At 48.6% G+C, this 15,463-nt stretch overlaps 7 protein-coding genes across 7 annotated transcripts; 4 read left to right on the top strand and 3 right to left on the bottom strand. All coding sequences in view use genetic code 12, as the record gives it.

Annotated features, from left to right (window-relative positions):
• Positions 1–888: 888 nt before the first annotated feature.
• On the top strand, positions 889–2,088 carry RPN7 (proteasome regulatory particle lid subunit; the record flags this gene model as incomplete). The annotated part of the gene is made up of 1 exon (XM_025483673.1): positions 889–2,088. The coding sequence occupies one exon, from the start codon at positions 889–891 to the stop codon at positions 2,086–2,088; it is 1,200 nt and encodes a 399-aa protein (XP_025335908.1).
• A 660-nt stretch (positions 2,089–2,748) lies between these two features.
• Positions 2,749–3,284, top strand: UBC8 (E2 ubiquitin-conjugating protein; the record flags this gene model as incomplete). Its single annotated transcript, XM_025483672.1, has 2 exons — positions 2,749–3,171; positions 3,216–3,284. The coding sequence occupies 2 exons, from the start codon at positions 2,749–2,751 to the stop codon at positions 3,282–3,284; spliced, it is 492 nt and encodes a 163-aa protein (XP_025335907.1).
• A 1,445-nt stretch (positions 3,285–4,729) lies between these two features.
• Positions 4,730–6,232, top strand: UGA2 (Uga2p; the record flags this gene model as incomplete). The annotated part of the gene is made up of 1 exon (XM_025483671.1): positions 4,730–6,232. One exon carries the CDS (start codon positions 4,730–4,732, stop codon positions 6,230–6,232), a length of 1,503 nt encoding a protein of 500 aa, XP_025335906.1.
• Positions 6,233–6,324: 92 nt separating this feature from the next.
• Positions 6,325–7,266, bottom strand: CXQ87_005244 (uncharacterized protein; the record flags this gene model as incomplete). The annotated part of the gene is made up of 1 exon (XM_025483670.1): positions 6,325–7,266. One exon carries the CDS (start codon positions 7,264–7,266, stop codon positions 6,325–6,327), a length of 942 nt encoding a protein of 313 aa, XP_025335905.1.
• A 136-nt stretch (positions 7,267–7,402) lies between these two features.
• SWI4 (SBF complex DNA-binding subunit) lies at positions 7,403–10,148 on the bottom strand (the record flags this gene model as incomplete). Its single annotated transcript, XM_025483669.1, has 2 exons — positions 7,403–10,042; positions 10,104–10,148. 2 exons carry the CDS (start codon positions 10,146–10,148, stop codon positions 7,403–7,405), a joined length of 2,685 nt encoding a protein of 894 aa, XP_025335904.1.
• A 2,231-nt stretch (positions 10,149–12,379) lies between these two features.
• On the top strand, positions 12,380–14,230 carry HOL4 (Hol4p; the record flags this gene model as incomplete). Its single annotated transcript, XM_025483668.1, has 1 exon — positions 12,380–14,230. The coding sequence occupies one exon, from the start codon at positions 12,380–12,382 to the stop codon at positions 14,228–14,230; it is 1,851 nt and encodes a 616-aa protein (XP_025335903.1).
• Positions 14,231–14,344: 114 nt separating this feature from the next.
• Positions 14,345–15,273, bottom strand: MAK32 (Mak32p; the record flags this gene model as incomplete). The annotated part of the gene is made up of 2 exons (XM_025483667.1): positions 14,345–14,353; positions 14,398–15,273. The coding sequence occupies 2 exons, from the start codon at positions 15,271–15,273 to the stop codon at positions 14,345–14,347; spliced, it is 885 nt and encodes a 294-aa protein (XP_025335902.1).
• Positions 15,274–15,463: the final 190 nt, after the last annotated feature.

The raw sequence follows: 15,463 nt of genomic DNA, 5'->3' as shown, positions 1-15,463 counted from the left end.
GGGACGATCTCGGGGATTCACCGGAAAATTGGCGGGAAGATAACCGAGGTGGCAATGGCAGGAATTGTATATGAAATTTTGAAGATGTGAGCTTTAAGAGTTGAAAAATGTATTTTGATTTGGCCTGTATGGCTGCATTTTGAGTTATTGCAAGTGGTATTGCTCGCAAGGCTCTTGAGGGTAGCCAGTAGTTACTAAAGATTCAAGTGCACTGAGAAGGACTGAACATACGATCCCAACACATTCTAGGCTTCGAAGTTCAAGGATACGTCGCGGAGGAGAAATGACTTCAGCATGCCGATATTTTTAGGGCACTTATGTTGGAGAATGGGGAAGTGCGTTATTGTGGGACGGTGTCAAGCGTAACGCATACTAACTCCATCATCTCTTCCTAACTGAGCTTCGATTGTCCCTTTACTGAGAGCTCGCTCTCGAATATGTTGTGATTCTTTGAAATCACGAGACATTCACCGTACCATCGCGTTTTGCAACCATTCGATCTGACGCCATTGAGTGTAAGGTTCGTGCATTCCCATGATAACAAATCTCATCTCAGCAGAGCCTGTTTTCCCCTTTCCTGATTCAAATTTATACTCATTCAATAAAATCTAATGTCGTCTCCAGGTGGTCGTCGTCTTCATATTGTGAGCTTGTTTTCAGTACTGTGAGCAACCATGTGGTCATCCCAACCACCCAACACCAAGCACAGAGATCACAACAATCACTTGAAAACTTTATATCAGAGAGAAATTTATCAAGAAAATTCAGCAACGAATCTCATCTCTCTGTTTTCATCTTCCAGCTCCTCTTGCAACCTTCACTGGGTCTGACCTGCACACGCAACAACAGTCTTTCTCAACTTTGGCCACTGTCTACTACACCACCATCATGGCTGAATTCGAATCTGACGTCCCCAAAATCCCAGACTATACGCTTCTGGAAAAGCAATTCCTAATCTCCAATGGTGCTAGTAACGCCTCCACACTTGTGGACGAGATCCTCGCCGCTGTCAAGGAAAACAACATGGCCCCATACTACAAGTACTTGACGACAGAGTTGCCACAGCATTTCAAATTGGACAAGCTGCTCCTCGCTTCCATGGAATCCGTAAATGAAGAGAAGATCCTGGTTCTCAAGAAAGACGTTCAGGAAGCTGAGAGCGAGGAAGAGACGGAAATCGACCTTGTGGGTAGCTACACCAAGCTCGCCGAGTATTACACAGAAATCATCGACAGACAAAACGCCACCACGACATACAACAAGTTGCTTGATTTCACGCAAAGCACTGGCTCCAAGATTGACATTTTGTTGACGTTGGCACGTTTGGACTTTTTCTTCAACGACTTTGTCGCTGTGTCCAAGACGTTGAACGAAGTCGAGGCCTGGATCGAGAAGGGCGGTGACTGGGAGCGCAGAAACAGAACGAAAACGTACAGAGGTATTTACCATTTGGCCACAAGGAACTTCTCCGAGGCCGCAAAGTTGTTGATCGACTCCTTAGCAACCTTCACCTCCACTGAGTTGTGCTCGTACGACCAGATCGCTCAGTACGCCATCATTGCCGGTGTCTTCTCCTTGGACAGAGTGGACTTGAAGTCCAAGATTGTCGACTCGCCCGAGATCTTGTCGATCTACTCCAGCGCCAAGCACTTGGAGCCTCTCGTGAGCTTGACCAACTCCTTGTACACCTGCCAGTACAACTACTTTTTCCAGTACCTCTTGGAAACCTACGACGAGTTGTTGTTGACCAACAAGTACCTCAAGACCCACGCCAACTACTTCATGAGAGAAATGCGCTGCAAGGCGTACGCACAGCTATTGGAGTCGTACAAGTCGTTATCATTGAAGTCTATGGCACGCAACTTCAGCGTGAGCGAGGAATTCTTGGACGCCGACTTGTGCAAATTCATCCCCAACAACAAGTTGAACTGTTACATTGACAAAGTGAACGGTATTATCGAAACGAACAGACCGGACAACAAGAACAGCCAGTATCACCAGTTGATCAAGCAGGGCGACGGCTTGTTGACGAAGTTGCAGAAGTACGGCGCTGCTGTCAAGTTGAGCGGAGCAGAGAGAGTAGCATAATGATATAGAACGAGCGCAATATTGGAATTGTTGTAGCGGGCTTTCACAGTGCCAAGGCTATCTTCTGAGGTACACTCCGAAGATCATATGAGCTTGAGAACATTCTCCAGTAAAACTCAAGGGATTTTGAGCAGTCAAGCGAAATCTGAAGTTTTGAAGATCCCAATGTGGGTCAATACTACTGACTCATACCAAAATGATGTGTCATTTTGAAATCGGAAGTGCATGTGGCAGCCAGACCCTGGAGCACGTCAATTCGCAGCCAACAAAAGCCCCAGGGTGTTTGAATCCACACTTTTGGATAGCATAGAAATGCTTCAAGTGTAGTATTTATAGTTTCTGCATGACAAAAAAAAAAAGATTTTATTCTCTTTAAGGCCAAATCCCTCCTCTTTATATGTTGCGTTCTGCGCTAAAACCTGCTCCTGGTACCCCGGTTTTCGCAACCACCGTCCACTAGGAACCTACACCCCATTGCTAACGCCACCGGAAATCAAAAACCACCATAAAAGTGACTCACTTTTCGCCACCTTGATCTTCACGAATTATTTAAACAAGTCATTTCCCCTTCTTCAGGTGGTCACGTTACTCTCTTGTGCGCCACCATCTGTCTGCGACTCCCACGTCGTCTCACCTTATCTCACTACCACACCCCCAAGAATGAGTTCTAGAAGACGCATGGAAAAAGACGTGATGGACCTCATGATGTCCGACCACGAAGTCAACCTCATCGAGGACCTGATGCAGCAGTTTTTTGTCATTTTCAAGGGCCCCAAGGATACCCCATACGCTGGTGGTACATGGAAGGTCAGGGTGGAGTTGCCTGACCAGTACCCGTTGAAACTGCCTTCCATCGGCTTCGTCAACCGTATCTACCATCCTAACATCGACGAGTGTTCAGGCTCGGTGTGTCTTGACGTGATAAACCAGACGTGGTCGCCGATGTTCGGGCTCTTGAACATCTTTGAGAACTTCTTGCCCCACTTGTTGCGGTACGCCAACCCCAGCGATCCGCTCAACCTGGAGGCTTCGAACTTGATGAACAAGGATGAGTCCCGTTACACAGACATGGTGAAAAAGTACGTGCAGCAGTATGCCCTGGAGGATCTTCTGACCAAGGAGGGGAGAACTCCGAGGAGGAGAACGAAGACGACGAGTTGAGCGATGTTGGCAGCTTGTCGGACGACGACGACTGAGGCGCCCGCTGTGACCTACGGTATGCATAGGACTGGTTCCACATAGAATTTGCACTTTATAGCAATCATACGCATGAGGAGTTGTAGGGTTCGAAGGAGAGCAGCTGGGGAGAGTTGATTGGGAAGATGAGGCTTGGAGGAGTATTGGAAGTCTGAAGGGCTGTTAAAGCTGGACGTTCATTCAACGACTGGCATGCTAGAGTCAATTGTAAATGGGCCGTTCAAGGAACTTGGACGAAGGAGACACCATATTGGGTTAACTGCTATTTCACTGGCCTATAGTTGATGAGTCTGAATCGGATTACGGGTTTAACAGAAGTGATTAGGCTCTTTTTTCATGGACCCCAGACACCCCAGATGATACCCAGATGTGAGACTACCTGATATGGCCCGGTTACATCAAAATAACGTCCTTTGGTGACTTTTGAATGAACTCTGAATACTGCCACTGAAAATGCATGGCTCTGTAAATTACACCGAAAACACTGCTAGCCTGCTGTCCGTATCAGCTTACTCATATTAGCGAAGGTTGTACTGTCCTCGTTAGGTCTCAAAGTTAACAAAAAGAAGGGAGCAGTAATGACATAGAAGATGGCAAAGACTAACTAAAGGCGACCATGACCAGTTTTCATCCATTTCACTAGCTGCTAGACTACCTTACCTGCTGCTAGACTACCGCTAACGAATGGCTGCAAGAAGACTCAGCCGCACCGGGTAGCGCTAATTCCCAGAATGCTCCAGGTATAGTTCATGGAATTTCGTCACTTTTGCCGTTTACCGTTTCATTTGAAGCTTTCAGTTCCATCTCGTGGCTCACTACGTAGTGGTCGGACAATAGGCATAAGTGGTATGCACAGACCAAGCTGCACCCACCGTATCACTAGTAGAATTCCACTCGCATGAACCCTCTGATATCTGGAGTCAACCAACAATCAACATACATTTGGAAATTCACTTTTAAGAATACACTTCCTAGCTCAATGTCGGCCATTTTTGATTTTGCGCCCGAGCTGCATTTCGTACATGCCTGTCAGTTCACACTGAAAGCAGTGAACTCACACTTTACCCTCTACCCCAGGAAAACCCACTACACTGAAAAATCACAACTCTCCCACCTCCACCCTCTATTTCCTCCCTCCGTTTGCAGCCAACGCTGCCACTAAACGCTGCCTTACGTTAATAATTCTGGCGTCCTCTTAATTGAATAAATCGTTAAAAAAAAAAAATTACGTTAAGACCTCTCATCCCTCAGCCTAGTCAAACCCACCGTTCACCAATCAAGGTGACAATGGCTGTCTATCTCCGTCCGAGGTGGTTATACCCGTTTTGTGGAGAGTGCGCTAGCACCCGCTAGGCTCGAAATACCGAAAAGGCTCGGCTACGCAGTCATTGCAGGCGGGGTGCACTCCTTTGCTACTTAACCACAAGAAGCCCATTCTGTAGCCATGGCCCTGATCAGACGCTTTTCCTCCATGATCCAGAACACTTTGAAAAACAAAACCTTGTTCCGCACCCAAGGCTACATCAATGGCCAGTGGGTGCTGCTGGACTCGACCATTGACGTGTACGACCCGGGTTTGGTTCCTAAGCCTGAGGCCAAGATCGCACAGGTGAGCTCTTTTGCAACCAGCGATTACGAAAAAGCCATTGAGGCCGCCCATGAGTCGTTCAAGTCTTTCAGAAAGACCAGCGGCAGAGAGAGGGCTGGCTTGCTTGCGAAAATGCACAAGTTGATGATGGACAACCAGGACGACTTGGCTAAGCTTATCGTGGTGGAAAACGGCAAGCCATACGCTGATGCCTTTGGCGAGGTTGCCTACGCTGCTTCTTTTTTCCAATGGTTCAGTGAAGAGGCTGCTCACGTCACGGGCGACATTATCCCGCTGGCCAACGCTTCCAACAGAATCTTGTCTATCCGTCAGCCTATCGGTGTGTGCGGCATCATCACTCCATGGAACTTCCCAGCCGCCATGATCACCAGAAAATTGGCTGCTGCCGCTTGCGTGGGCTGTACTACCGTGATCAAGCCTGCTTCTGAAACACCATTGACCGCTTTGGCGTTGGCCCACTTGCTGGAGGAAGCTGGCTTCCCTAAAGGTGTGGTCAATGTGCTCACCTCCAAAAGCTCTTCTGCTGCTGGAAAGGCCATTTGCGAGCACCCATTGGTGAAGAAGGTCACGTTCACGGGATCTACCGGTGTTGGTAAGGTGTTGATGCAGCAGGCAGCCTCCACCTTGAAGAAGTGCTCGTTTGAGTTGGGCGGAAACGCTCCATTTATTGTGTTTGACGATGTCGATCTCGACAAGGCCATTCAGGGCGTTCTTGCCTCCAAGTTTAGAAGCTCCGGTCAGACGTGTATCTGCGCCAACCGTATCTTTGTTCACGAGAATATCTACGATGAGTTTGCCAAGCGTCTTGTTGCCAAGTTGAAGGAGGTTGTCACTTTGGGCTACGGTTTGGACAAGGGCGTCACCCACGGTCCCGTCATCAACCCTAAGTCCTTGGAAAAGGTACAGGAGCACATTAAGAACGCCACCGACCATGGTGCTAAGCTTTTGCACGGTGGTGAAGTCAGACCTGACCTTGGTGAGTACTACCACGAGCTCACAGTCTTGGGCGATGTCACCAAGGAAATGGAGATTTTCAACGACGAGACCTTCGGTCCTGTTTGTCCCTTGATTAAGTTCAAGACCGACGAAGAGGTGCTCGAATTGGCAAACGACACTGAGGTTGGTTTGTCTGGATACTTCTACACCAACGACGTGAGCCGTGTGTTCAGAATCGGTGAGGGTTTGGAGGTTGGCATGATCGGTGTCAACACTGGTGCCATCTCAGAAGCTGCTCTTCCTTTCGGTGGTATCAAGGAGTCTGGTTTCGGCAGAGAAGGCTCCAAGTACGGTATTGAGGATTACACCATCGTGAAGTCGATGGTTGTCGGAGGTATTTAGATACATCTATGCATAGACCTTGAAAAATGTAGAGTATTTACAGTTTGATACTTTTCACCTTCTTATACTATACATCGAAGCACTGGCCGGAGCTAGTACTGGGGACCCATTGAATCACTGTAACCAGGTGTACCGTTGTAGCCTGGGCTCTGGCTGTAAGTCTGGTCGTTGAAGCCAGGGCTGCCACTGGCAGCACTCATGTTGAGAGAAACGTTGCCAAATCCATCGTTACCCAAGGGGATATCCATGGCGACATCTGCGGGTAGTTCTCCTCCAAGAGAGGTGGAAAGGTCTGGGGGGAGGTCGTCCACGTATGCTTCCGAGAAGTCATCAAGAGGCTCTTCGGCATCAACTTCCATAGCAGCTTCATTCGCGCTCTCCTCCAACAGACGCTGCTCTTCTTCTTTACGACGCTGTTCCTCCTCCTCTTTTTTTCTTTCCTCTGCCTTTACGGCGTAGATGGAGCTATCGAAGCCTTGTACATCCTGCATTCTCTTCACATCCACGGGCAACTTGACACTTCTAGAAATTCTGTACAGCTCGTTGTTGAAGCTGATGTTCGTGTCTGGGAATAAAACTGTGTAGTATTGCTTCAAATCTTCGCTGTATTGCGACGTCACTTCCTTCTTCTGATTAAGTTCATCATCTAGCCTGAGGTTGAACAGCGAGATCTTTTCATCATTGTCTTCGTTTCTGGTACCCTTTTGGCTCTTCAATTCGTCGACCTCTTTGCGAAGTCTATTTATCGTCTCATCATTGATCCAGTCTTTCTCTGATATACGCAGAAGCGTTCCATCCTCACCAACTATGCAGCCTTTCATCGTGGAGTAGTTATCCACAAGTTGCAGGGCAAAAATGGATTTATATGTCAACGAACGAAGTCCTCCTTCGACGGTATTACCATTTATGACAGATGAAGCAAAGCCCAAAGGAGCCACCTTTTCATTTGGTTCCTTATATCTTGGAGGTTTGATCACCGAAAAAGCGGGATTTTGCGCGCTCATGGTCGCCTTTGGTGCAGTTCTTTTGACCATTATGGATTGAATATATAGTAGCGCTGTTTTGAAAAAGAGTAGGTATTCTCACTCTCCTATATGCACAATTCTCACCATGTTTCTCTGGCTATTTTGCAGCCACTACAATTTACGTGCAAGTGTCCGTATAATCTCATTACATTGTTCCCTCCATCAACGATTTCTCGATACCATCGATGAGACCGTCGATATCTTCCACACGAAGACCACAGCTGAGGCTGATAAGCTTTCTGTACTTGTTCATCTTCGAGTTTATAGCCCATTCCTTCACTCCCTGGGCAACCTGATTCACCAAGTCATTACGCCTGAGCTGTTCTTGAGTAAGCTCCAATGCAAGTTGCCAACGATCGCTGGAAGCATCATCGTCTGACGTTGGTGTGTTCATCCCCTTCTCTTTCTCTTCCACGGTATTTGCCAATTCATAGGCCTGTACTTTCTCAAACAGACACAAGAGCTGCTGCTCTTTGTTCAGGAGTTCCGTTTTGAAACCATTAACCTCCTGCTCGACGAGTTGCTTGGCTTCATCATAGTCCGTGATATCGTCGAAACCATTTCTCGACAATACGGCCTTAACTTTCTTGAGGCCAGCAGAATCCGCTTCTTTCTTAGCGATAAGCTGCTCTTCAATATCCTGTTCGTTTTTGCTTAACCCGCTAAGCTCCTTACGATACGAATCTGTGAGAAGTGTCACCATGCCATGCATCATTGTGGATGCATCACTAACGGGAAGCTTCACGTCAAGGTCACCTTCCTCGTTAGCATTGTGCTCAGACTTGCCATCAAACATTGCGGAGCGTGGCACAAACGATTTGCCGGGAGTGCCCCTCGCAAGAGGAGAGTTCTCGACAGTAGCTTCCGAAATCACACCTAGAACATTCTGCTTACCAGCAGAGTTCGGGCTAATACCGGTCTGTTTAGGTGTGGAAATCGCCTCATAGTTAACTTTCGTTGGGTCGTCGGTGAAGACGTTCTCTTTGTTGTCGTCGACAGTACCAGCCTGTCCCTCCATGAGCATTCTCAACTGTTCTTTGCTCACGCGATCATTGAGGTCGTCTTCTTCGTCATCTTGAATAGTAGTTCTTTGAGTGTCTGGAGTCTCGATGCGTCTGTTGTTAAACGATTGAATAGGGGTACCAAGCCCTGGTTGTTGGTTGCCTCTCTTGTCATTGACATCCAATCCAGTGGATGAGAAGAATTGTTGCATACCTGGTTGATCCTGATGGACGCCAACGTTATAGATAACAAGGCCCAGCTGCATGATAATTCCTTTTGCAGCTTCATTGTTGACATTCACCAAGTCGTCTCTGGCACCGTTGCTCAACAAAAATTTGACGAATTGTGAGCAGCTTGCCCAAGCAGCAAGATGAAGACATGTGTCGCCATTCACATCTTGGTGATCAATGACATTCTTCAACAAGTTGACGCCAGAGGAGCCATTCTTCGTTGTCATTATCGTGAGTTTCGAAAAAATATGTTCAAGGTAATGTGTAAGAGACGCGAGTTTCGAAGTCATCTTGGAAAATTGACACAAGTAGTGCAATGGTGTACGTCCGTTAATGTCAGTGTGAATGAGACAGACCTCAAGTGCATCCAAAATCTGTGGGAAGTTTCTGAGCTCATGACAGTTGTTGAACGAAATGCACTTAGACAAAGGGTTGAGGCCGTGGTTATTCACCACCAATGCGTTAGCACCCTTGGAGAGAAGTAAGTGGACGAGGCTAGCATTACCAATGGAAGCAGCCCAGTGCAAAGCGGTATGGCCCTCATCGTCAATCGCCTCATTCATGTTAAACTCTGGAGGAGGGTTATAGAGGAATTGAGGAATAGGGGAATTGTCGTCGCTGAAGAAACGCAATAGCTGCGCAGCGAAAGTGTCTTCCTCGGCAACCTTTTGATGGTTGCCGTCCAGGGAGGAGATGGATGTGTCTGAGTCCCGGTGGTGCTCTTCCTGTGACCAATTGGCATCGTTTGTTGATTGCGACAGTGTTCCTTTCTGATGCTGCTGATAGAGCATCTGCTGCTGGTTCTGTGGTTGCGGGAGACCCTCTTCCTGGTAAGCGCTCATCTGACGAGCAGGATACTGTGAATAGCCCAGTAGCTGGTTGGGGAAGTTGCCGAAGGAAGCTTGCTGGGAGTTGAAACCGTTCATGTTGACTCTCTGAGAGTTAGCAAAATTGCCGTTGCCAACGAATTCCTGTGATTGGAATGTGGGAGGCATTGATTGCACTGGAAGCTGCATCTGGCCGTTATAGCTGTGTTGAGATGCCATTGGCGACTGGCTCATTGGGATATTGTCTCTGGGAAGCGAATGTTGGTAGCCGTCTTGCGTGAACAAGGCTTGGGGCGGGAGGTTGTTGTCGAGGCGCATCTTCTTAGGAGTCTCTTCCTTCTTGTTCTTCTTGACGTACTTGCGCTTGACAGGCGTGCCGTCCTTGTTAACGCCCGACGACGAAGACACAGGGGGTTTGGATTTCTTCGGAATCACTACCGAGGTATCTGAAGGGTCAACATATAAGACAGGCACCATGTCGGAAGAGATTGCATACTCATTGGCGAGGTTCCGAGCATCCGGCAAGGGAATCCAAGTTCCCTGAAATCTGCCGTACCCACCCTGAACTTTTTCATGCTGGCCCTGCTGCACGCCCTTTTCAAGGATCTTTGTCCGCTTGGCCTTGGGAAAATTGCACAACTTGAGGATCTGGGTGGCATTGACCCAGTCGTCCTTGCAGCGTCTCATGATGGGCATATCATTGACCAAGCACTCGTAGACCTCTATCTGACGGGTTAGTTATGGGAGGAACTGGGGGAAACTTTTGGGGAATTTGAAATAGACATACGTTCGAGTACGTGGCTATGTACACGGAGGGATGTTCGTAAGACATGATGGGCCTTCGAGGGAGGGAGAAAGCAGGAAATGCTGAACCAAGAAGGAAAAAGGACCTGATGCGAACAATTTACAAAATCGGTGTTAATTAAACGCGTTATCTGGCCTGCGTGGTGCACGGGTGTGCTGGTTGGCCTCGCTCGAGGTGAACGCGTTAGATAGCTCTTTCTGAGAGAGGAAATGGGGAACAAAGTCGATCCGGGCAAAGAACTAAGCTTCTTTTATAATTTAGATTTTTTGGACTAAGGGGCTCCGACGGAATGTTTCCGACTCATGCGGAGAGCTTGGTCTTTTTTTTTTGTCTTTCCTCCTCTTCTTTCCGGATTGTCCGCGGAGGCTGGTTTTCACTTGCCCTTTTTTTTTGCAACCATCCCGCCAAGATGCCAAGGGCTGAGTTTCTCGAGCACCCTCCTCGAGATGATCTGGAGGATGGAATTTTAGGTCAGGTTTCTAGAAGTAAGGAATCTCCCCTCCTGCAAGATCTGATTATCTTTCACTTTGCGCTGCTTTGTTGCACTAAAGGCCGGAGATTCGCAGCCAATCGAATGCCTCAATGTCCCAGAAAACCACAAAAAGCATCCTCCATCTTGCCTCCCAGATCGACGTAACATCCGAAGCCGACAATAGCGCCGTGCCTGTTTGGAGTAGTTTACGGTTTGTTAGGCCTGGGAGGGGGTGTCAGGCAGTTGTAAGGTGACGCAGAGAAGCCCGCGGGGAGTGGTTGCAAAATGCCCGAGGAGTAGCGAAGAGCCTCCTTCAGCCAATGACAGGAAAGTCGGAGCCAGTGACCAGGCGTACCTTCCAGCACTTTATTCGGCTTCGTTGATCGGCACCAGTTTCCGCAAATCGAGCCCACTGTGGCCTCCGTATTGCAACATTGAGCATTGTGCCAAAGTTCAATTAGACTTTCCTTGCTACGGTGCAGATCGAGCCCGTGGCCAAATCGGGAGCGGACTTTTTGATTGCCGGCCTTCCAAGATAACAGTGAATCCGGCATTCTGGAAAATCCAACCGTGCTGAATATGTCCAATGTGAATTATCACGCAGGCAGGCTCAGAACCAAGCCAAACGCTGAGTCCCCACCTCGAAAACAAAAAAAAAAAACCGCCCCCATCTCCTCGAAATCTATTTTAAACTTCGTTCGCTATTCACTTTCCTTTTCGTCACATCGCCAGCAACTCCTCCGGTGTGACCGGTTCCAGTGCTGTTCCTGCGCTGAAGTCCCAGTAGGACTCGGTGAAAAGTGACCTCGGACTGCCTTGGCAGGTGCCACCGATGACACCCAGCCAGCTTTAAATTCCTCCGTAGATCCCAGCCACGCTCCCCAGCCTGTCATGTTATGGATTCAGCTCAAGAAGAATACGATGAAGCCCAATGTGGTGTTCACGCTTACCATGCTCTGGAAAGGCCCCGTCCCCGCCCACCGGACCACGTTCCGTTCTGGAGCAGAATCAAAATCGGAACGTTTAATTTGTTTCAGTGGAACAGGGCTACCGTGGTGAAACCGCCGGCATCGTATGGAAACCAGGGTCCGGTTTCGCTGCATCCTGCGGCAGAATTAGGAGGGCCTCCAGTGACATCATCGGCACGGAATGTGGAGAAGCCAGGCGAAGCTCATCGGACGAAGGTGATCCAGTAAAGGGCTTTTGATCAAATTCGTCTTTTTTGAAAGATCAGAAAAGATCAAAAGAATAGAAACCGTGGTGGTCAGCCGTGTGTGGAGCGCATGTGTTCCCTGGTTCTTGTGTGACGCCTATGTTCAAACCACAATAGCGAGTGTTTACTGCCGTGCATAAGCCCCACCGGTGGCTGCGAAACACGAATCACCCGGTCCCATCGGGCACTTCACTTTCCTCCAGATCCCGTATATATACCCATTTGTTTTGTAAAATCGATGCCGCCCATACCCTTCCGAAGCCGCCCCGGCCTTGTCGCCTTGACTCGCTGTCATCGAATGTCTCGGTCATTGTCCACCGAAGATGGCGATGCTTTCGCAACAGATCGAAATAATCAGAAAAGGAAGGTAACACACGGCTCCCCAGCCCCAATTATAGAATAAAACATAAACGCCCTTTTTCCCCGTCTCCCCTCTCTGTGTTGTGCCCTCCAGGAATTTTCGCGTATACATGAACTGTACCATGCTGTCACTCACATAATGCCAAGTCTCCCCACTACATAAGCTGTACATCTGTCTTTTTTTTCTGCTTTGTCCACAGTAAAAATCCACCGATGCCTCGCCTAGGGATAGTTCCCTGCGACCGCAATGTCACAGGCACCATCGCCATGATGGACGACGATCTGGCCGCTCCGCTGGAGGCCGAAACCGCTTCCTTGAAGCGTACCGATACCGGCATCATTTTGCATCCACAACCCCATGACAACCCAAACGACCCGCTCAACTGGCCCACCATCCGTAAGGATATTTGTTTCTTGATCATCGGCTTCCAGACGTTTATTGGAGGTGGTCAAACGCCCATCTTGGCGGCTGCCTTCTCATCGCTTGCGGAAGAGTTCAATGAGCCGCTTTCCGTGATCTCCTATTTGGTGGGTGGCTTCATGTTGGCTCTTGGTGTCGGTTCCGTCTTCGCCAGTCCCACCGCCGTTCTCTACGGAAAACGTTTGGTTTACTTGCTAGGCATCTTGATCTTCTTGATTGGTGCAATCATCGCCGCATCTTCGGAGAACTACGGTGCTCTCATGGCAGGCCGTATCTTGACCGGTTTTGGTGCTTCTCCAACAGAGAGTTTGACCTCCGCCAGCTTGAGTGAGTTGTACTTCCAGCACGAGCGTGCCTACAGAACAGGCCTTTACACTCTTTTGTTACTCGGCGGAAAGAACATCATCCCGTTGCTCTCGTCCTTGATGTTCGAGCACTTGGGCCGCCACTGGATGTACTGGATCTTGGCCATGTTTTTGGGCTTGAACCTTATCCTCACCTTTCTCTTCGTGCCCGAGACTTTCTGGGAAAGATCTCCTACACCGAGCAAACGGTCTATTCGAGAGACAGAGGCCGCCCGTCGTGCCCGTAATTACATTCCTCCCGAGCAGAGACCCCACGCTTATGCTCTCCCATCGTCAGCAAACGTGGTGGACACGGACAGTTTGTCGTCTTCTCGTTTCGAGAGCACCATCCACGATAACCATGGAGATCCCGTCGGCATCACTGACATCCACCACGAAGGCGACCCTTCCATCGCGTCCACCCCAAAGAGCTTCAAAAATAGATTGGCATTGCTCTCGGGAAGACACACTCCTGACAAATGGTGGCAGGTTGCATTGAGACCGTTCTTTCTTTACTTGTACCCACCGGTTCTCTACGGCAGTTTGATCTATTCCATGGCCGTCGTCTGGTTGATTGTCATTTCGGAAACCGTCTCTGATATCTTCAAGGGCGAAGACTACGGCTACTCGCAACAAACTGTGGGTCTCTTCTACTTGGGTCCCTTCATTGGCGGTATGCTTGGCTCGCTCACCACCGGTTTCGTTGGTGATCGTCTTGTGAGATATCTCGCCGCCAAGAACCACGGCATCTACGAGCCTGAATTCAGACTCCTCATGTTAATACCGGCGACAATTCTTGAGTGCTTTGGGCTTATGGGATACGGCTGGTCCGCCGCAGACGCCAAACCTTGGATTGCACCGGTTGTTTTCTTTGGATGCTTGAGTTTTGGCTCATCAATGGCCTCTACAACGGCCATCACATACACGGTCGACTGCTACAAGATGTTCGCAGCTGAAGCATTAGTTTCCTTCAACTTTGCCAAGAACTTCTTGGGCTTCATCTTCTCATTGTTCAACACCGATGTCTACTTTGCCAGAGGCGGTAAAAATACTTTCGTCATTTACGGTGTTGTGCAGATGTTCCTCAGTCTTTGTGGTATTGGAGTATACATGTACGGTAAGGTCTTTAGAGCCTGGACCGACGACAAGGAGTTGTTGAAGGTTCTCTACGCCCATCCTCCAGCAAAGCATGAAACGCATGATGAGAAACAAGATGATGCAGACGCTCTCGATTCGTCTTCGCCAGACTCTACTGCCGAGAAGGTCAAGTCCGACGAGCAACTGCCACAATCGCATTAAAAAACTTGTTTCATTTATAACCAGTCTATTTCCTTTAATTCTATCGTAAGCGATTGCTTTCTAATATAAGTTTGGAGACGTTCCAATGTGGATGTCCCGTTCCAAATCTCCGAGTTAGGCTCTCTTGTAGGCATCCCAAGCTTTTCCACAATACAGCCACTTGCTACATTGCCCAATATTCCTGCTATGAGCCAATTTTGGTTGGACAAGTAGAATGCCGTCATGAAGGCTCCGCAGAATGTGTTTCCACCACCTGTGACATCCTTCACCTTAGCTTGATCGTCGTGGTATGCCTTAAGCATGAACGCCTCATTATGAGTTTTAATGTAGCACCCTAGGGCTCCACATCTTATAACGACTCCTCCATCGTTGGGTGAATATTTGACAAACTGTTCAGCTAATTTGGCAATCCCCTCCTCGGTGCTAGGCACTGCTTCACCTAAAAAGCCAGCAGCTTCCTCAAGATTGGGGCTGAATACATGCACCTTGGGTAGTAGTTTCGTAAGGTCCTCGTAGTTCTCAGGAACGCATACATCTGGGAATGGCTCGAATATGTGTAGCGGTGGGCTACCTCCACTTCCCTTTAGCTCATCAATAAACCGGTCGATTATAGTGCCACAACGGTCAATGGCACAACACGTATGAAACGTCTTCAGCCTGACCAAATTGCCTGTTTGGACAATATCAAAGTCCTCGATCCTCTTCTTTGGCGATCTGTAAACAAACGAACGAATCCCATTTTCCTGGTACACGTTTGCGCCCCTTGTCGTCAAGCGATCTGGATTTTCACGGAATACAGGGCCAGCACCCCAGCTCTTGATTTCACTTTCAACCTGTGGTGGAAAGTCTGTTCCCTTATCTATGATACCGCTGATTCTGTGACCTAGTTCTGGTCCACAAGCTATTCTTCCTCCCACAATGGCGTACAGAGCCCCACCACCAATGATGTCATGTTCAGACTCCCTTTGCCATGATTCAGGATAGATATTGTCGTCGATGATGAAGAGTCCCAAAGTGGTGAGAATGGGGTCTGGAGTAGACATGGCTGCGACTGAAGATTCGGTGCGCAAGATTCTCAAGAGTGCTGTTTATTTGGATATACTGGGCTTGGTTCGACCACAGGGGCAATTGATTGCATGATTTGAGGCAAATGTCAGTCTCTAGGAGTTGCTTTCGGCACTGAATTTGCCCAAAACTGGGACTTTTCTAATGGTGGGGCTAGCGTGGTGCTTG

Source organism: Candidozyma duobushaemuli, assembly GCF_002926085.2.
Source record: "Candidozyma duobushaemuli strain B09383 chromosome Unknown G_B09383, whole genome shotgun sequence".
NCBI classification, from domain to species: domain Eukaryota; kingdom Fungi; phylum Ascomycota; class Pichiomycetes; order Serinales; family Metschnikowiaceae; genus Candidozyma; species Candidozyma duobushaemuli.
This window is presented reverse-complemented; position numbering and strand designations above follow the sequence as displayed.